The sequence below is a fragment of the Miniopterus schreibersii genome (genome assembly GCF_964146895.1).
Source record: "Miniopterus schreibersii genome assembly, chromosome: 15".
Lineage (NCBI taxonomy): Eukaryota > Metazoa > Chordata > Mammalia > Chiroptera > Miniopteridae > Miniopterus > Miniopterus schreibersii.
In genome coordinates this window covers 31,621,002-31,643,254 of record NC_138115.1, presented here as the reverse complement: position 1 = coordinate 31,643,254, position 22,253 = coordinate 31,621,002, and the positions used below count along the sequence as shown (strand labels likewise).

The 22,253-nt window shown below is 44.3% G+C and overlaps 1 protein-coding gene across 5 annotated transcripts in view; it reads right to left on the bottom strand.

Moving 5' to 3' along the window:
• The window catches only part of CPNE4 (copine 4), a 320,582-nt gene that overhangs the window by 35,085 nt on the left and 263,244 nt on the right, over nucleotides 1-22,253 (bottom strand). For all 5 annotated transcript variants that reach the window (XM_081159934.1, XM_081159931.1, XM_081159932.1 and 2 more), the window contains exon 8: nucleotides 4,209-4,307. In XM_081159934.1, coding sequence (XP_081016060.1) covers nucleotides 4,209-4,307 — 99 coding nt within the window. The remainder of the gene's footprint in view (nucleotides 1-4,208; nucleotides 4,308-22,253) is intronic.

The window sequence follows — 22,253 nt, the reverse complement described above, 5'->3', positions numbered from 1 at the left end:
TCCCAAGTCCATCCCCAAACCCATCAAAACTGAAATTGCCTTTTCCCCAAAGCTTCCTTTAATGTTACAGTATAAACAAGTAGTTTAGGGATTTACCTAACAATTGGAAAGAAAAAATTCTAAAAATAAATCTGCTGGGTTTTTTGGGTCATTTTCAATAATTGCTATTAACCTTGATTTTTTAATCAAGCAGGACATAACAAACTCTGACTGAGTTAGATTCCAAGTTCCATGAAGAATTATAATGATCATCCATGAAAAATCTACTCATTTCCCTCAGGGTAAGATGGACCAACAGTGGAGGATGGGTTGGCTCAGCCAGACCAGGGCGCCAAGGAAGCAAAATCAGAACCTACGGGTCCTTGGGGCTTTTGTGCCTGTTGGGTGGGAAGGGAGTGCTGAGGGAGCCAGGTCTAAATATGCTGCATATGTCTTGGCATGAAACTGTCATGTAGCTGTGGCTATTTACTTTATACCCACAACCACTGAACTCTCCTACAACTCACTTTTCTAGAGGAAAGATGAGCCTTGGAGAGGAGGCTGAGTCACACAGGTGGTACCTGGAAGAGCTGGGATTCACACGCCAGTTTCACCCCAAAGCCTGGCCTATTAGTCACACAGCTCTCCCCTAGGAGGGTCTTGGAGGGGCTCTCCTATTTGTTCTTGCAAGCTTCCTTTTGGCCACCTCCAACTAAGCATGTTCATAAAGGTTACCTAGGAATTACTCCAAGTTAATCAAGAACCTACCCTGTGTCTGCAGAAACATAACTCTCACAGGAAGGAGTTCGAAAGACAACATCTCTTTCTCTCTCTGACTCTACATATTGAGGTTCCTAGCGTTGAAGCCCCTTCTATTATCTGTTCTATCTTCTCTCCTTAAGTGTACTCATCCATTCTCTTGACTTCAAATGCCTCCCATTGTTTATAGCTCCAGGTAAATCCTCAGGGTGCCAAGCCCCCAAGCTCAATTCTCAAACCTTCACCACAAACTGGACCTCCCTGAAATGAGACTTCCTCAGACAGGAAGAGAAACCAACAATTATCCATCTAGTCTCAAGTCATTCTTTCCCTACCTCCCTTTCCCCCTCATATACAATCCCCAACAAATCTTGTAGCTACTATCTGCAAAATATATCTTGTATCTCCCCACTTCTCTCCATCTGTCTTACCACTTTGTTTAGTCCAAGTCATTATCGCATCTTGTCCTGCCTATAGTATTAGCTTCCAACAGATCTCCCTGCCTCACTCCCTTGTCTCCCTATCATGGATTATCTACACAGTAGCCAAAGTAATCTTTTAAAAAATTAAAACCAATCATGTCATTCTCTTGCCTAGACTCCTTTGCAGCCCTGTCCAGTAGAACTTTCTGCAGTGGTGGAAACAATCTATATCTGCACCAGCCAATAATGAAGCTACATGAGACTACTGAGTATTTGAAATGTGGCTAGTGTGACTGGGGAATTACCATTTTAATTAAAATTAAAATTTAAAGAAGGCAAGGGGGGTAAATGGAGATGGAAAGATACTTCATTTTGGGCGATGGGAGCACAATGCAGTGTGCAGATGATGTTTTGTTGAGTTGTACATGTGAAACCTGTATGATTTCGTATACAAACATCAGTAAAAAATAGTCACATATAGCGAGTGGCTGCTGTATTGAAGAGCACAGCTTTAGCGTGCGGTCATCACATTTAGAAGAAAATCCCAGACTCCTTTTCCCCTGAGCTATCAGAATCTACTTTTCCTGGCCTCCGCCTCTGTCTCTAACGCCCTCTCATGCATGGCTCCCTCACCCTCTCTGCTCCAGACACACCGGGCTCTTTCCAGATCCTTAACCCACCCAACTCTTTCCTATCTCCTTACTTCCCATGCTATTCCCTCTGCCCGAAATGCTTTTCCCTTGCTTGTTACACGGTTGACTTCTTTCAGTCCTTAAAGGCCCTCAACTTAAATGTCACTTTTTCAGATTATCTCCTCTATGCCACACCTTGATGCCTAAACTGGTTCAGGTTTTTTATATCATTTGTCACAAGTCAGAACTCCATTTTTATTATATTGTTTACTTGATATTTGTTTTTAGTTTACTCTGATGCACAGTCCTGGCACACCCAGAGCCTGGCAGAGTGCCTGGCACTTACTAGGTGCTCCTCAGTAACTCTTAGGAGAATCAAATAAGGAAACAGTTCCCACAGTGCAAATGTGTCAAAACGGGCTGGGTGATGGATCTAAAATCTTTCTTGTATCTCTGTGATACAGAAAAATACAGTAGCATATGGTCCATTTCCTCAGTGGGACTTAATGATTTATTTTTGTTTCTTTGAATGCATCAGGCTTTGGTGTTCTTTAATTGTGACATATGTTAGAATTTTACTTTTAATACCATTGTAGGAGCTTCAGGATGAAATGGTTCTCATAGTTATTAATTTAGATATTTGTATTTGTAGAGGAGAGCAAGGCTAAACTTTGTAAAACTCTGGAGCCCTGGCACGTGGTATGGATAACTTTCCTAGATTTATTAGCTCAATAGAGTCTGGCCCAGGACATTCAATGGAGCAATTTCTCTGACTATATTCCTTTTTATCCTGGGAGTGACTTTCCTGATAACTTACTGTTGGTTTTAACTGTGGCCCCGAAACTCTGCACGCTTGCTTGTGGATGAAGGTCTCTGTGTGTTTGACAAGTGTCTTACAATGACTAGTACACAACAGAACATATAAAACAAGCTTTGTTGCAACTACGCAGAGGGCTGCCCTTGAGTTTCCAGACCAAAGGTCTATATTCAACAAAAGGTCTGATTCAGGTTAAGCTTCTAATTCCAAAGGATGTTGGTTTATTTCCATAAAACTTGACCTTACATCTAAAAGAAGAGACTTGAATAATGACTGGGGCATCTTCTCTGCATGTCTGACCAGGGGCAGGGTCTTATCTCTAAGGGAAAAAGACTTTGTCAAAGCCATTGCTGTCACTCTTTCTATTTTATGGGGACAATGGGCTTCATAGTAAGAATAGCAGGTATTTTGTTTGGAGTTCCCCCAGAAACAAAACCCGAGGCAAGGATTTAAGTGCAAGCAGCTCATCAGAGAGGTAATGTCAGGAAGCACCAACAGAGTGGTAAATCGAAAGAGGGGAGGCAGCCAAAAAGGGGGTGCATTATCAAGTCAGTTACCACCGCGGGCAACCGGGGCTTATTCCTGCTAGGAAACTGCATAGAACACACTTCAGAGTTTTGCCACCTTCACATCTCCACTCCCATTAATTATTTGTCGAGGGCTGTTCCCTAGTTGGTGTTCCATCTCCCCCACACTTTGCAGCCCACTGTGGGAACAGTCAGAGCAGGCTCCAGCAGCCAGAGAAAGTCCTCAGGCAAAGAGATTTATGTTCTGCCGCTGGAAGTCGGGCAGGTGAACACTGAACAGGTAAGAGCAGAGTTACATACAGGCCAGAGGCCAGATGACAGCAACTGACTGATAAATTGATATATATGTGTGTATAAAAAGTACATGTGCCTCAGAGAAACCCAGAGGAGGGTTAGGTTTCTGTGTGGTGCAGTGAAATCCCTGTGTGCTTCTGTGGTACGTGACAGTGTTGGGTACATGTCTTGGTACCCAAAGAGTAAAATGGTGGAACTAGATGAAGATCTGATGCCCATAATAAAAATTTAGAGGAATCAAATAATCTCTCTAAAGCATTAAATGTGTAACCAATGTCACCAAGTCATGGAAATGTAGAGTGGGAAGAACATTAGTACTAATGGCAGATATTTAGAAAGTTCTAGCCATGTGCAAGGCACTCTAGTAAATGCATATCATGGATTATGTCATTTAATCTTCACAAAATTCTATAAAACTGATACAATTACCACATTCTTTTTTTTTTTTTTTTTTTTTTTAGATGAGAAAATGGAGGCACAGATAGATTAAGTCACTTGTCCAAGGCTACACAGCTCAAAGAAATTAGAAATATTCTCATCTGACCTCTTCATTTGACTGATGGAGAAACTGCACAGCTCTGGGGTGATGTCTTGTCTAAGGTCACACCAATTGCTTTGGGTTGGGCTAGTACTTTAAGCTAGGTGCTCAAATCCCACCATGCTCCCTTCTGATCCCAGTTAATCATATATTGATGCCTCACCTCCTGCTGGCCAAGCGCAGCTGGGTGTATCATGAGAGAAGTGTCTGGAAAAGTACCACGAGTGGTTCACCACGTACCTGCTTCCCTTCGATTGCTCCTCTCATCTCCTTGAATGTCGAGGTGAATTCTCCAATGAAATCATGTTTGCCGTTGGAGTCCCAGTCCCATACTATGCACTGCAAGAAAAAAGAAGGTTTTGCTTTGCTTTTTAAATTAAGAATGCATCCGCAGTGGCTGAAGGCAGTACGAACTTTACGAGAAAGAGCCGATAAAACGTGCTTGGTCTGGAACAAAGGCCCCGCAGTCTAGGTCTGCGGCATGTGGGATGAAAGATTCCTTTAGTTTCTGTAGACTTTATGTAGCCTTTTGCCACCATCTCCAAGCATCCTGTGACGCAGCAGTGACTTCTAACTTGCATATTTTTCAGCTAAGTCCAGGAAGACCAAAAGGGAGATAAGTGACTTGCCAAAGGGACCATCTAGAGAACGAGACCTGGAATTGGAAGGCAGGTGTCCTGACCTCGATTCCAGGGCTCTTTCCCCAGAGCAGATGGCCTTCCTGGTGCACAGCTGGAACCAGACGCCTGGGTCCATGTCTATAGTTTCTATAATGACAACTTACGTATAATGATATGAATGGGATCATATTAATCACAGTGTTTTTTTCGTGTTTTTTTTTTTTCCTTTTTTCCCCCTGAGGGCAAAAGAGGAATGTTAAGAAAAACATGTAAAAGGCAAAAATGTGAGATCTGTAACTGTATCCATATTTGAAATGGGCGGGAACGGTGACAGGTAGGTCACACTGGTAAATATCAGGCGCCCATCACACACAGGATGTTTACTTATAACCAGAGGGCTCCCTCTAACAATGTTAAAGGTAAATTCTGGCCTCCCAGGCAACACCAATAGTTACACCTGTCTAAAAACAAAATAATCTGTGGAAGAGTCAGTGTTTTATTGCTGGAAATGTTCAAATAGAAACTGCAGGACTACATGCCTAAGAGGTAATAGAAAAAGTCGAAAAGAGAATGTTGCAGGGGATTCGACGGGATGTTCACTGAACTTGCTTCTAAGGCGAGGTGCAGTTGCCCAGGCTGCGGAATAAAGTCAGCGAAAGGTCCGTCTCCTTCTGGCTGAAATGACAAACCATGCAAAGTAGCTTTGATAGGAGCGATGAGGGGCCCCTTTTCATTCAAGGTGGAATGCGTTCTACCTCATTGATTTTGGTGGACAGTGGAAGCGATCACTAATCCAGTCATTTGGAAAAATTGCGCAGGATGTGCGCTGTGAACCTCACGGTCAAACACTGTTGACTGATGTGCAGTTACTTACAACCAGGTGTTTTTCTCTCTGTTCGCCAGTCCTTCTTTACTAACCCTGACACTCACATATTTATTACCAGGAGCAAAAACTAGAAGAAAACTTGCTGGGTCTGGACACAGAAGAGAAAAGAGGCACGCTCTCCCCCAGGGCTGCATGCCCGTGCCATTCCCTTTCCCCTCTCCTTTTCCCACAGGCACGTGTCTCCTAAATTCTAAGGGGCCCCACGAGACTTGCAACCAGGGGAGCAACGGGCAGCAGCGGGTCGTCCCGGGCTAACCCCGTGAACCTGTCCCCAAGGCCCCCTTTTCTCTGACTTCCCAGTGGGCCAAAGCAGCCCAGCCTGGGCTCCCCTGATGCTTTTTCTAGGCTCTTCCTTGTTTCACTGTCCTAAGTGTGTTTTTGCTGCGGTCAATAAATTCTTGCTTGCTTTGCAAAGAAAAAAAAAAAGAAAAAAAAAGAAGGGTGTGTCTTGGGACGCCGCTTTAAGGCTCACAGCTTTGCCCGGGAGTAATACAGTCATGGGGTGCCTGAGTCTGTCACTCACATCCTCTCTCTTCTGCCTTCGGAGTGGAGCAAATAAAGAGGTAAAGAAAGCAGAAGTAAATGGAAGAAAGGAAGTGGGTTACGAAGTACAGATCCATGGTGACAAAACAGTCACAGAGACGTAAATTACGGCGTAGAGAATATAGTCAATAATCCTGTACTAACTGTGTACGGGGCCAGGAGGGTACTTGGCATATCAGGGGGGACCACGCTATAAAGTACATGATTGTCTAACCACTATGCTGTACACCCGACACTAATACAGAATAATGTTGAATGCAAACTGTAATTAAAAAATAAAAAATAAATAAAAGAAAGGAGGGAAGCAGCCTTTTTAACACTCCCCTGCACTGGGAGAGAGAATAGAAGGTCCCTCCTTTAGAGGTAGGGGTGTAACCCCCCTACACCCCCTCCCCAGGAGGAATATCAAAAAAGCCAGAGGGATGGATGTACTACTCTGATTTGTCACAAAATCTTAAGCAAAACCACTAACCCTGCTTCTTTGCCATTTCTTAGATTTCCTGTCATGCTTCAGTCACTGTCCCTCGTTCCATCTGCCAACCACAAGAGTCAAGATGTTTGTAATGTGCTCTCTCTCTGGGGCAGAGAGGGAGTGACCGAGCTGGAGGGTGCTCAGGCGCGACAAGACTCCAGCTGTGACCTCCAGGGGCAGGCACCACCCCGACACGGGCCCTGCTCCTTCAGTCGGCGGGCATTTCTCATCACGGCAGCTGCGGAAATTTCTTTTGACCTTTGCCAGATGGGATCCCAAAGGAAGGAAGGCACAGTGAGGCAGAAAAATAAAAACACTGTCTTTCCCTCTCTCCCCACCAGGAAGCTGGCTTGTAGCAGCTCCGAGGTGGCTGACAGAGGATCTCGTCTTGGAGAAGAGTAAACAGATCCACAGCCCTGCACCTGGGACAGAGGCAGGGTTCTTGGTGTGAATCAAGGAGGAGCCTTGACAGATCTGCAAAGGATCAGAAGCTCAAAACTACCTCCAAGCCGGAAAGCCTGCTCGAGTTCTTACAGCTTACGGTGGAGGGTAGGTGTTCAGTCTTAACATGTCTGAGCGCGACAGATGGTCTCGTCAACTCCCTCATTTTACAGAGAAGGAAATTGAGGGCAGAGAAGTGAAGTGACTTCTGTAAGTTCACCAAGTACAGGGCTGGGGCTAAAATCCAGGTCTCCTGCCTCCCTGATTTCACCACTGCCACACAAATACCAAGTTATAATAATTGAAACTTACACATGCTTACTATATACCAGACTTGTTAGCTATGGACTGCTCTGAGCCCCTCATACAAATCAACTCAACTTACCCCTAGAACAATATATCATTCTGCTCACTTTACAGACGAGGTAACTGAGGCACAGAGAAGTGAAGTAAGTTTCCCAAGACCACACAGCTAACACTAGGTATCATTGAACTAAAAGAAGCTGAACTTCATAGTTTGTCTTAACTGATCAATGTGTTTACGGTCTTTAGTCCTTTACAATAGTGCTGAAATGACAATATTGTTATTACCCAGATTCCTGGGCCCTACCTTCAGAGATTATGATTCAGTTTTCTGGGGAGGTTCCCAAGAGCAAGCCTTAGAAGCAAGCAACGGGTCAGTTTAGATGCATGTGGTCTCTAGACATACTGAGACTCATTGGACAGAAAACCCAACAGTCCATGGTTTGTGACAATGGTGACAATAATTACAATGATAATAATTACAATTATATCCTGGAGCACACTGTCTTCTTCAATTCAATAAGAAACCCAACCACAGACAAAAAACAACATTCAAAGGGCCATCCTGGCTCCTTAATGACCATTCAATGCAGCACTGCTCTAAGCAGGCAAACAAAATCCTAAAATGTTATGCTCACGAGTGTCAGACTGAGAGATGCCCAGGAGGGAAGGGCATTGCTTATGTTGGCTTTATCTTGCCAGTTCACACATCTTTTCTGGACTGCAGCCAAGCCCAGGGACATTCCACAAAGAAGTGTGTCACTCCTGGAGGCTGCCATTGGAGATTTATGGCTTTGTGAGACTTGGTTAGTTCAGATAAGCTTCAGAGGCTCCCAAATGCTCGCCCAAACCTTTTTAACTTCATAGCTCGCTACACTTGAGGAAGATTGAAACACCTACGGCCGTGTGGGCAGAGAGAGGAGGCTGGCTTTCACAGTGACTTATGCCTCGAGCTCTCAACAAGAGCTCTAGCTTCATGATCTGAGTCACTGCATTGGCTCAACCTGTACCATCTCCTCTACCACATCTACAGGTGTAAGATCTGTCTAAGAAGCTGACATTCTATCTGAGAATCTTCCCATTTGATTTCTACACAAAGTAGATCTGCTTTAACAGGTGTTGTTCTTTCCCTGGGAAACACCAAACTCAATTTAAAAAATTTTAAATCCTTGTTTGACGCGGGGGAAAGATTTCTTAATCCTATTGAAATGGCGACTTCCAGTTGAATGATGAGCCCTGAGTTAATGCCCCTTGACTGACTGACGAGAGGTGATATGTGCAGTGTGAGCTGTAAGTTCTGCTGGTCAGAGATCACGGCTCCCCGGCTTTCCTTGTAAAGTACCCTGTGCAGATGATGCCTAATAAATACACGCTTTTCCTCCTGCCACTTCGTTTGTTTTTAGTATAAGTAGCATACGGTTATTTCTGTGTACCAGGCACTCACGGGCCACGGTCTTTACGCGCATCTCATTTAACCCTCGCAACAAACCCACTAGGCAGGCGTTGGTCACGCTTTGAAGAATGTTGAAGTTAAGAGTAGATAACCTTTTCTGGGGTCACTCGGCTCAAAGGCGGCAAAGTGGGGACTTGAACCTTGGTCTCTTGGGGAAGAGTCCGTGGTTTTCCACCCACCACACTGCCTATTTAGCAATCGTGGAATGAACGCTCGTTGAGCATCTGCTCTGTTTTTGCAACTCTCCAGGGGTACTGGTCACGTGGCGCTTGAGGCTACCCCGCTATTTCTAGGGAGTCTGTCCAGCCCAGCCCTGACCAGGCCCGGGAGCACCGTGCAGAATCCCTTGGCTGGCTGACCCTCCGCAGGCAGGTCGGAGATGTGAAGTATTTGAAACAGAGGGACGGCACGGCAAGGCCGGCGCTGCACACAGGCCCCTGCCTGCGCCCGGAGTCTGAGCAGAGGCGGAGACGGAAAGCCTGCGACGGGGAGGTTACAGAGGCGCCGAGAAGGGGCAGCCGCAGGGCTCAGCCTCGAAGCACACGCTGCGCTTGGGAGGGGAGAAGATGAAAGAAAAAGTGAGGATCCCCCCCAGCTCCTGTCTGGGGTTATTCAGGGAATCACAGCAAGAACCAAGGGACAGTTTGGGGGCCAAGGGCTAATGCCGTGCAGTGGTGCCTCGGGCTTCGAGTTCCCAAAGTTCGAGTTCGGAAACCTTCGAAAACCGAGGGATCAGCAGCCGACAGCGAGGCCTCAGGATCCTGCGCCCAGCGGGAGCCGCAGGGCATGTTCGAATTCCGAGGCGTGTTCGAGAACCGAAGCGTTTACCTCCGGGTGTACGGCGTTTGTAATCCGAAATGTTCGTCAACGGAGATGTTCGAGAACCGAGACACCACTGTATTTGGCCCTGCTGCATGCTGAATCCCACGCTCTCGGCCTCTAACAAACGCCCTGATTCTCTGGACTCACGACAGGCGATCATTGCTTCCTCCAGCAAGATGCCTGAGTCTGTTCCTAAACGAGTCGTGCGGCTCGTGGTTTATCGATTGCTATAATGTGATGCCTGGAGACAACCTCCCATTGGGTCCCCAAGGAGGAAAAGGCATGTGAAGACCAGAAAACAACAACAACAACAACCCAGAGGACTCCATTTGTATGGTTAATCTGTCTGGAGACCACAGGCTGGCACCGTGGGACTCACTGACAGCCAGGAGGAAGTCCTGGCACAGCCCGGCAATTTGATTACGGTGTGTTTCCAACATAAGCTCATTTACTTGCTCCTCTTGTTTAATTACTGCTTACGCAGCCATCATAGGTGTTCACGATTTAGATTTAAGGAACCAAACAGATTCTAAAATCATGGCGATATGAGCCACTCTTAACCAATCACACAAAACGATCTGTGGAAAACAGTTTGTTACTGCCACATCCAAGCCAATTCCGGGTGTTTAAATTGCACTGACCATCTATCCCCAAGCCAATATAAAATAAACTCAGGCATGCCAGTCGGATTCACAAAAATTATTCTGGATCCTCTTGCTTTGTCACTACCATTGATCCTGGATCCTGCTCTGTTCTGCTGTTTATAATGTTTCTTTGGCTTGCTGGCGCACCTAGCTCATCCTCTGAGCACAACAGGACCTTTGATGCTCAGTACTCCTTAGGGCCTAGCTAATCCTTGGGATCCTCTAACTCATGTCTCTTTTTGGGGCAACTATCACATCTGCCCCAGGTCTGGATCCTGAGTCCCCACTCAGAAATCGGCTTTTGAATAAAGCCTCGTGTAGACTTACTTCAGCCACCCTTGGAACCAGGCTTAGGATAATCCAATCCTTCTTTTCTGAAATTTCATTCAGTTATTTGTCACAGGGTCTCTCTGACCCATAGCCTTTCTACATAGACTCGGCCAGTCATGGTTCTCTGAGAAAAAGCGTTTGGAAGTTCCTGGATGAAATAAGGAAACCAAACATTTTTACTAAGTGGTTAGTCTAAAATTGCTAAAGAGTGAAACTCATCCAAGAGAATTGTTTCTCCTTTTCTAAACAATAATTATTATAGACAGACTGAGTAGAAGACTTTCTGGAGAGATAGGAGGACTTGGTTCTATGAGTCAGCCAAATAGATATCCTAGTCTTTTTCATCTGGATGGAGTCAGATAGACATTAGCGAGATGCACAAGCAGAGAGCTGGGATTTTGACAGGATTAAGCAGGGGCACTGACCTGTCTTATCAGGCTTATTACCCAAGTAATCGAACCTTTCTTCTCATTCCATTTCTATCACTGGACAGACCAATAGCTTTATTTGTCTTTGGGGAGATGAAACAGAACTTCTTTACCTGGGAGAGTAAACCCATCCATTCACTGATGGGAAAGGTCCCCCCAGTAACAGCCTCATCAATAACTACTTTGGGAGGTCAGCCAAAGTTGTGAAAACTATAAGAAATTTCTCTGGCTATCATAACAGCCAATGTATTTTTCCAACTAAATCCCATTCTCCACATCAAGGTTATCTTATGAAATAGCAGAAATAAAAAATGATTAATCCGTATAGTAGCAACACATTTTAAAAGTTCATTTCACAGAGTACTAATTCTGCAGGAGGTTAATAGGCATTAATGAAAAATAAAAAAAGGGCTGCATCCTCAATAAGTTTGGGTTATCCTGAGATAACAGAAGTTAAACAGTTTTCTCTATCGTAGGCACTGCCAGAGCCTCTGAAATGCCAACGAGCAGGGCACAGTTACCAGAGCGAGGAAAACCAGAAACCAAGGGTGCAAAATTTAAGGAAGCACTATTCTCAGAGCACGAAGCTGAGAGTGACTGCTTCCTTAAATTTTGCACCCAATACACCTGTTGCCTGACTATTGTCCAGCTCTTGTTAATGGGCACTGTGAATAATTTTCAAGATTAAGGCATACTCTGCAGCATTTCCCAATTTTTTTTGGCCAAGGAACTTGTATGTGCATTGGTATACAGGTAAAAATGTGTCATGAGATTAGTAGTGTCTTATGAAAAGAAGTTTGAGAAACAGACTTCTTTCACTCATGCAATAAATATTGTTTTTGAGTGTCTAGTATGGTACCAAACAATGGCAGGGCACTGGGGATATGAAAAGGAGAAGGAAACAGTCCCTTTCCTTAAAATGTTGAGATTTAGAGGGAAAAATCAGTACAAGCATACAATTTAGTAAGAGCCACGCTAGAGGTGCTTCTTTTTAAAAACATGTTTATATTGATTTCAGAGAGAGGAAGGAAAAGGGAGAGAGAGAGAGAGAGAGAAACATCGATGAGAGAGAAACATCGATGGGCTGCCTTCTGCATGCCCCCTACTGGGGACTGAGCCAGCAACCCGGGCATGTGCCCTGACCGGGAACCGAACTGGAAACCTCCTGGCTCGTGGGAAGATGTCCAACCGACTGAGCCACACTGGAGGACCATGGGATCAAAGTAGACAGACTGGAGTTTGAGGAAAGCCAGCAGAGGGTTTATAGTGGGGCTGAGCAAGGGAGCTGAGTTTTGAAGAATAAATGCAGTTAATCTTGAGATATGAAAGGGTGACAAGCCTGCCAGGCAGAAGGAACAGTGTGGGTGCTGTGGGTACCGAGGTGTGAGAACCTGAGGTGTGTCTGGGGAACTGCACAGTGTTGGACATGCCTGCTGGATGCAGCCATGGGGAGGAAGACAATGCTCATTGAAATCAACGGGCTTTAAAGAAAGGATATCCTGGGAGGGTCATAAGAATGGAGAATTAAGAGCATCGGCACGACATATGTGTATATACACCTTTCACAGACCAACATGTGGCTGGAAGTGAAGGACTCTAAGGCTTTAGAGGGTGATGGAGCTGCAAGGTGAGCAGAGTCTGGGTCCCTAAATCCCTGTATGGAGCTTGCCCGTGGAACACCCAATTACATTTTCCCTGACTCAGGAATAAGCTTTCACTTTACTAAGCCACTGAGAATTCAGTTTAAAAAAATATGTGTAAAAGAACAAATGGAAGATTAAAAAGCAACCCAGGCATGATCAGAAGAGACCTGGCTCTCTAGACCACATCAGCCAAGGATTAACAACGTTTAATAACGAGGAGCTGGGAGCTCATAGAAATCTTACTGTTGTCATATTTATGTTGGTTCAGATTGACTGGAGAGTGAAATGATTACAACCTTCACTCTAGACCATGGATTTGATGGCTCTCCCCTCATCCAGTTATTTATGAGCCCCCGCTAGACGGTTACAAATGAACTCCTGGGCTGGACGAACAACACCTGACTTTCTAACCAAGATTCTCATGCTCAGAGTGAGTGAAACTAGGTCAGCATAACCCCTTAAAGAATGTTGTTTTACCAAGATTTGTTTTTGAGTGTGCAGTATATTATAGGAGTGTAATCCTTCGATTAAACCAACTTCCCTTTGCCCCTTTTTTTCTCTTCTTTCACAAATGTTTTCTGAGTACTAACCATGGGCCAGATACTGTGCTAGTTGTTGGCTATAAAATGATGCACAAGATAGTCATCATTTCTGCCATCACGAGCTTACACTCTAACAGGAAAGACAGACAACTAACTAGGCAATTACAACGCAGGACGGTAAGTGCTTTCTTAGAGAGTGCACAGGGTGCTATGGGAACACTGTGCAGGGCAGAAGCTTTCAGTATGTTTCACCCACATCACCGTTGACTCCTTCCCCATTTGGGGGCACAGCAACTCTTGGTATCTTTTCTCTCCCAACATCTATGTCTTTGTTAGAGGACTATCTCTAAGTTGCCAGACTTCTTTCCATGTGGGTATAGTGCTTGAAGTTCTTGGGGGCAGCCCTTAACCAGTGACTAACATGCAGAAGTCTAAATGTTGCCCCTGATTGAGACAACTCTGAGATGTGACTCACTGTTTTCAGATATTCCTGGTAGGATTGAGCCCAATTTCCAAGCAAATTTCGAGACTTTGCTTGATATCCTGCCCTTGCTTTGCCTCCTTCCCTTCTCTGGTTCCACTTGCCCGCTCCACTATCAACTATTCCTGGGAACATGTTCACGTGAATCCTTACCTCAGGGTCGGCTTCTATAGGATCCAACCTATGACAGGCATCTAGCCCAATCCAGAAGTCAGGGAAGACTTCTTGAAAGAAATGTCACTTAAGGTGATGTCTGATGAATAACCAGAGTCAACCAAGTGTATGGGGAGTGGATGGAAAGGAAAGATGTTCCAGGACATCCAGAGGCTTCTCTTGCAGAAGCTGTGGTTGGGTGCAAATTTCCTCTCTTGAATCCATCTTATTTTTCCTTTTTAAAAAAAAATAACATATCTTTATTGATTTCAGAGAAAGGAAGGAAGAGGGAGAGAGAGAGAGAGAGAAACATCAATGATGAGAGTCACTGATAGGCTGCCTCTTGCACGCCTCCGACTGGGGATCGAGCCCGCAGCCCGGGCACGTGCCCTGACCAGGAATCGAACAGCGGTCTCCTGGATCCTAGGACGGTGCTCAACCCCTGAGCCACACCTGGCTGGGGTCATTTTTCCATTTTGACTAGTGTTATGGTGAGCTCGCAGCTTCCCTAAGCTTTACGTCAACGATACAAAAATACCTGTTTTCCCATGATCAACATTATCAGGGGATTTCTTTTTAAAACAAAATATATTTGTTCCCCCTTTATGGATGGATTCATTGCCTGTATCAGTGTGAATAATGCCTTGGCAAAAATGGGAGCAGGCTAGCCCATTACACTTCGTGATATAAATTATCCTTGATGGAGAAGGTCCCTGTTCATCAATACTGATGTGGCTGTGTCATCAATTTAATAGCCGAATGCTAAGGACCATTAAACCCAGCACTGTTTGCCATACCATTATTTATAATGCCCAAGAGTACCATGTAATTAATTCTGTGACTGATTGACAAAGTAAATTGCAGGGTAATCAATCATATTGTATAAACACTTGTCACCGGGCTGCATGTGGGATGAGAAGGTTGACTTGTGATGTGCCAGTGCTTCCCTGGATTGTTGTTCAGGGCCACTGTGAGGCCCAACACTGGTAGAGACCTGATTTTCAGATCCAGATTTAACCTTAACCTACGTCCTTTGGGAGGGTGACACTATGAAGAATGTCTCAGTTCCCCTTTATCTGGGATGGCTTTTTCTTTTTAGGTCCTCTCCACTTGTGATTTTTTTTTCTTTGCCCAAGTCCCTGCTTTCACTTAGTTTTCTTTTTAAAAGAAGCAATTTACACTCTTCTGTAATAGTTTCTTCTCACTAAGGCTATGTTGTAACGTGTTCTCCTCTTTGAGTTGACAGGGAATGAATCACCATGAGCGAGGGTAGCGGAGACCAAGTTAGTTTGCCTCTCACGTATGGACTGTTCTGTAAAGTTCACAGTCACCCAGAAGGGCTGGCTTCTCTGCCCATGATGGCTACTTGTGACTTCAGAAACTCTAGCTTCTGTGTCACCAAGAGAAAGCTGAGACCATGGTTGAGATTCATTCCAGAGGAAAGAAATGGCTAATGAAAAGATATGACCCCAACATTAGTGTGAGGCTCTCCTGTCTGAATACTGAGGTAATATATGATATGTTAGCATGGCCTGCAGAAACTGGACCCTGTGGTTAGGTGGGGTGCTCCCTCACGTGGGGACGCAGTGTTTGAAATACTAGTCATAGAAGAGGAGTCAGGTCCTTAGAGTGGTAAACAGAAGGTCTGTGCCCTTCCCTTGGCATTTCTCTCTTAGGTCTAGACTAGGGTGGCAAATTCCAGACACGGCCATTATCATTAATTTCCCCCACTATTCCTTGCAAACCTTCTTACCCTCTATCCACTGTAGACATCACCAACCAATCACTGTACTTGCCCCACTGGGTTGGGATAGAACCTCTGACTCCTCCTCAGTCCAGCATCCCAGCCAGTCACTGTCTGTTGTTCGAAGTTATACAATTAAAACCCATTTTGGCCGTCTCAAGTCTGAAGAGTCAGAATGCACATTTATCTAGTATACACTGGTGGCAGGCTGGGTGCGAGGAGGGAGAGAGCTCCCTGAATGTCATCACCTTACCCACTGGGGCAGGACTGTGAGCCTCGAGAGTGAGCCATAGCTTGTCAACCGGATCGTTTTCACTTGTTACTCCCTGGGTTTAATTTCTCTTTGTTCTCTCCTGTCTTTCGGTAACATTTGGTTTGAATGATTTGGCCTGTCAAGCTGGGCCACAGAGTCCTGGAGGAGAACCGTGTGTCCACGGTTGGGTCAGAGTTAAGTGGGAAACTGGGTTACCTCGAGATCAGAGTATATCTGAGGCTGCTTATTAGTGAATACTCCTAGGAAGTCCAGGTCTTACAGTTCAGCTGCTTTTCCCCTCCTTACTCTGAGATAATTCCTCCTACTGACAACGTTAGCGATCCCTAGTGCTATTTTATTAAAGACAGCAGCTTTCATTCTCGTTGCCTTGCCAAGACTATGAAGAACTCTTATAGATGTAACAAGAAATTCCTTCATTCACAGCAATTACTATCTCACCTCTCTTCCTCCCACCTCTCCTTTTCACAAAGCCATGCATTTTCCATGGCAAGTCCTTCTGATTTTATGTGTCGCTAAAGCCACAGGATCAGGTAGCAAATATCAAAGTCTCCTGATGACTCAGGACTCTAGCATCCCATGGATATGATGATGATGATGATGATGATGATGATGATGATGATGATGATCCTACCAGCTTGAGTTTCTAAGAAAGCCCTGGGAACCTTGCCTTCCTCTCCTTCTGTCCTTACTTAGAAGCTTAGCTTGGAAGACACTCTCTGGGGCTTTGATCTATGAAGAGGTGAACAAACCGACAAACACAGACCTAGCAGTGTCCTATTCATATTTGCAAACAGTCCCCTTGGCAAGCAAGTATGTGCTCTCTAAACCTAAGTACTTCTTGGACATGTGAGTCAAAAGAGAATCTGTAAGCAACTCATAGAGGCAGCTGCTTGTGGAGAATTCAGCTTGGCATGAAATCTAGTTCAGCTGAAAGGTTTGGACATATAATCACTGCCAAGCAGACCATCATTCTCTGTGTCTCTCTGGTCATGTACAAATCATTCATTTGGCAGGTTCCTTGCAATTCCACTCATTAAGGGCATCTGATTGGTCTTTTGGCCCTGCATCAGGATTCTACAAAATTTTTCTTCAAAGCCCAAACATCATCCCAACCAAAAGCAAGGGAGGGAATTCAGGTACAATATTTAAGATTTCTTTTTTAACTTAAGAATTCTGTGGATTTACATTTGACCTGGTGGCTGGCCTGGGACTTGTTTGGACTCCTCCCAGCCCAGCATGAAGAAACAGGAATCCACTCTTATTCCAATAAGTTATCTTTGGGATTTTATTGGTTTAATATTCCAGGTTAGTATGTAAGAGTGGGTCAAAGGAAGAGAAAGAAAAAAGAGAGAAACTTACTGTGAAGGTACAGAATCTAGCCTGTGCATGTCTATATTATTGTTTTAATCATTACTTCCTTCACTCAGCCCAACACCATGCCCCTAATACTGTGTGCTCAGCAGGCTCCAGGGGAAAAATGCCATATACAAAGGGAGTTTAAAAACACAGTCGCTTAAGGAGCTTGTCATCTAGTAGGGAAGATAAACATATACTGGAAGTAACCTAACACGAGAGTGAAGCTGTGTGACAATTTATGAGGAAATAGAGAGAGAGCAAGGTTTGAGTGAACGCAAAGGAGTGATGTTTTGGTTGTTCTCTTTGGACACGAAAACAGAAATGGAATCTTAATTATCTTTCTAACTGTCTGCCAGGAAAAAGCTATGTGTTGAGTAAATGCTTGATGAATGCAACCGAGGGAGAACATGGAACATTTCCTGGAGGGATGTGCAGTTTAGGTTGGGAGAGAGGAGGTAAGAGGAAGTTCTGTGTAGGAAACAGAAAGAGTTTAGAAATAGTGTATGGGTTGGGGGTGGGGTGGGAAAGTGGGGGGCAGCCTGCTGGGGCAGAAGGGAAGGACAGAGGATAGTGAAAGAGAACCGATGTACACTGACAGCATTTGTCATTAGTTTGGGCTTCCTCCCAGATGCGACTCCCAGTTAGAAGTAACTAAAGATATAATCCTTCCACTCCCACTCAAATGTAACTAGAGATATAAAGCAGCCTCTTGTTTCTAACCCACTTATGGGGCTATGCATTGTTCTCATGGGAAATGAATTCGTCCTGGGATCTTCTGGAATTCAGCAAAGTCTTAGATCAGTATTCTCAAACGCAAGCATGCAACAGAATCTCCTGGCAGGCTTCTTGAAACACAGGTTTCTGGGATCCACCTGCAACGTTTCTGATTTACCCCGAAGTTAGAACTTCCAACAAGCCCTCTGGCGATGCTGATGTGTGAGCTCTAGGACCATAGTTTGGGACCCACTGTCTTACACCCATGTAGCGCTGCTTCTCCCTCATCTTGGCAGCATTTCCCACGACACAGAGAGAACCAAACGTCATGGGAAGCTGTGATGAGCAGAGGCTGGTAAATGCCTGCCGCAGGAGGATGCTTCAGAGGCGCTTGGTTTCAGGTGATGTAATGTTGCTGGAATAAAACTGCATTAACCTCCAACTTATAAATGATTGTATGTTGGAAATGCCTATGGTTAACTGGATGTTCAGAACTCAAAACATTAGTTTCCCTCGGAGCCACCAAGTTGTAAATAGTGTTTAGGCCTGCAGCTCAGCACAAATGCTCTGGTCACCCAAAATATATCTAACAAACTCAATTCTAAAAGAGATAATCACAGAAAATATCACCATGGCAATACCGTCAGTTAAATCAAACACAATCTTGAATATGTGTGTTTCAGTTCCAACGGTTGATTCTTAGAAGTTACATGACCACTAAATTTTGATAAATTAAATTGTATTTTCATGCATTAGGGTCCTGACTCATTGAATGACCTTTAATCAAAGGGCAATAGAGTAGCATAGAATGAATTTTAAAATAATGAAACGGTGCATAAAGGAGTTCTTAAAAACTCTGTCTTTTGAAAGTTGGAATTTATTTTTATATATCATAGTTACTTATAGAAAAAGACTTTATTTAACATAGGCTTCTCAGGCTCATTATGGCACTGACTTTGAACCCTTTACTAGAGGTGCTGGGCTGCAGAACACCTGCTACTCCCACCTCCCTCTTCTGAGGGTTTCTTTCCACATAAGTTACTATAATGGTGCCTCATGTCTGTGCTCCTCTGAAGTGAGCACCTTGCCTAAGGACAGCCAGTCAGTAGGTTGGGCAGGAGTCTACGAGATAACCTGGTGTGGAAGTTCTGCTCATCTTGGACCATGGGAACTAACTGGACCTATCAGAACTTGAGACAGAGAAAAAGAATGAAGCAGCAGGTTTGGGGAATTGTAGCTGAAGGACACAGAGAGGATAGCTGGGTTGCCACAATAATAAACACTTGTGAATCCCTGCTGCTTAGGAGGTTGGCCAGTTGACCCAGTCACTAGTGCTGCTCTGCAATCTGAATGATCTATTGAGTCTTGAACTCATAATAAGCTCTGCAAGACCTGGTGGTTCAGCTGTTCCTGGAATCCTGGGACCGTAGCAAAATCCCATATATATTATTTTCTTTTTCCCCAGGTGAATTCTTACATAACTCACCTGAACTAAAGGTCAATAAAATTCCTTTTAATAAAAACTGCCTAACTAACATAAACTCCTATGGAAATTCCCTAGTGATAGATTTGGCACAGAGTTGATGCTTACTTTCCAATCTTCATTCCAGGTCTCTATCTGAAAAATTGGAATAATATTTCTTTCCTCTCCCTCCTGATCACTCCCAACTGATTAGTAAGTTAAAATTTGCACAGCTTTGAATTCATCAGAACTGGAGGCACATAAAAATGTAAAGAATTAAGGAACAGGCGATACATAAAAGAGAAAGGAAGAGTGAGAGTCAGGGAGATCAGCCCTCACCACAGAGGAAGATGCAAAGCCTTTGATGAGCTGCATCTATAAATAATTAGTTTTGTCAACCTCTGTAGGGCTTTGGTCAATTGGTTCAGGTCCACTAGGGATAATGAGGTTGAGGGACATGCTGCCAGTGAGCTCGACTATAACATGAGCCAGAGAACCATGTGCTTCAGATAATCTCCCTGCACTTGTGTGATGCAGAATTATAGGGTCTGAGTAATATTCTGATGAGCACCGGTATTTGTAGATTCATTAAATGGGAACTTGACTCACCATGCCTGTCTCACACTGCTCATAGAAATCTTCGTATCTTAGGTTCAGTGACAATTTGAGGATCGTTCCACTCTGACTCTAATTTTAAGGCTAAGGAAACAGGAAACATGTTGTAGGAAGATGAACATCACAATATTTATTCATGATAGTATTGCTTTTAAAGCCTACTTGCTCTTAGCTCAGAGACAGTAAAAACTTCCTCTTATTCACCTATTCAATCACTTATTTTGTGGGACCGTTTATAAATAATAGCTCCACTGCTGTCACATATCTTGTCTTATTTGATTCTCTCAACAACCCTTCGAGATGGGCAGAGGTATCATCTCCACTTTACAGATGAAGAGGCCAATGCTCAGAGAGGCTAGGCTACTTGTTGGAATCCCAGATCCTCTGACTTCTGATCCAGATGCCTTCCCAACAAATAATGTATTTGAAAATACTTCTTAAACTAAAATGTGGAACAAAAATGCTGGTCTTTGTCATAACCCTCACCTTCATCCCCGTGCCTCACCTTCATGCCCATGCCACGTTCCCTGGACTATAGCAAAGGTCCATTCTTAAGGACAGTGTCTTCTGTGTGTCTTTGGTTCTCAGCACAACACTTTGCAATTACAGGAAGGCAAGTATGAATTAAGTGAGAATCTCCACTGGATTATAAACAGAATTCTCTGGAATGGTGGCAACTTTTCTTGATTTCCAACAAACCATTCTGAGCCTTTGCTTAATTGTTGTTAATAATTTTCTCCAGAGGCTTCTGTTTATCACCAACATTAACACCACCTCCCCCCAAGCAATCCATCCATCCATCCATCCATCCATCCATCCATCCATCCATCCATCCATGATTTCTTTGTCAATGACTATGTGCCAGACACTGTGTTAAGGGTTAAAGATACAGAGATAACAAGGAATGGTGCCTCTTTTCCCAGAATGTAGTGTGTGTGGTGAAGTGTGGTGCTGAGCAGAGGGGTGGGAAAGAGAAAACACAGGCAAGCACACCAACAGTTCATAGTAGGGTCGAGCACTGCTGGGAAAAAGATGAGAACAGGATACTGTGGAGACACAGAAGAAAGTTTTAAGTCAGAATGAGGGGTCAGGGAAGGCGTTTTAGAGGAGCTGGTACTCGTCTTGGGAACCATCCCTCTGCAAAGGCCACCTGCCCTTCTGAGTCTACAGGAGAGCTCTTGGTGTAAGTAGAAAAAGCATTGCTGACAGCTCTGCCTGAAGTTGTATTAAGCTAGAACATAGCTTATCTTAAAGATATCTTATCTAATGATCCATTTATAGAGAAGCAAACAGAGTTCCAATGAAATTAAGTGACATCACAAAGACAGGCAGCTATTGATTGGGAAGATTTAAGCCCAAGTCTCCAGAGCAATCCTCTTCCCCCCCCCCCCCATATGTTTTCCTTTACATTACAAATAAGCTCTTTTGTCTTTGTTTTCTACTCATGCTGACAGGCCAAAGGAAATAAGGTGTGGCTTCATATAGTCCTGATACTGTTCAGTTGCATAGCAGTGTGGGAGGGTAAGCTTCCCTTTGGTCTCGTTTTAATCAAAGAGAAATTGGTTTTACATAAATATAGACAAGGGCTGTCTGATAGGGTTTGAAAAAGCACTCACCAAAGATCCCTCTGCTCCTGAAATATTCATCTCTCAGGAGCTAGAGTGTTCACCAATAGCATGCAGCGTATGGCACGTGACATACATTCCTGCGATTGTCCTGCCACAGGGAGACACAGACCTTGAGTGGCCCCTGTCTGGGACCTGCCGCATAGTAAAACTGTCATGTTTCTTTTTCTTGTAGAATAAAAGTCAAGCACTCCCTGGAAGCACGTCCTAGAACTATGGTTGACACAGCTGTGGGGGAAGATTAGTTTTCTTTCTGGAGCTGGGTGATATGAAGAAAGGAAAACCTTTGTGAACTATTTCTTGTGAATGAGAGGAAGCTGCGTGGCAGGGAGAACTCTGAAAGCTCATGTAATTACACGATGAACTTGACACTGGGTGGGGAGGGAAGGCCCTGTGGCAGAGAGATTAACCAAGTGTTACTAGTTGTCAGTCTATGACATTTACAGAGTCAGTCAACATCCCCTAGCTGTGAAAAATATAATATGGAAGGTACTGTGGGGGGAAGTGTGAAGGGCAAGAAGAGAGGATAACTCACAACTACTGAACTCTGGACTCCGTGTACAGTGAAATGCACACATAAGCCCATTAAATTCTCCAAACAACTTACGAACTTTTGATTGTACAGGTTCCAGGAAGCTAAGTGACTTGACCAAGCTCACCAGCTTGAAAACTATTCAAACAGAAGTGTGCCTGATTTCTAAAGCCAGCTTCTTTCATCCAGTCAGTCTTGCCTA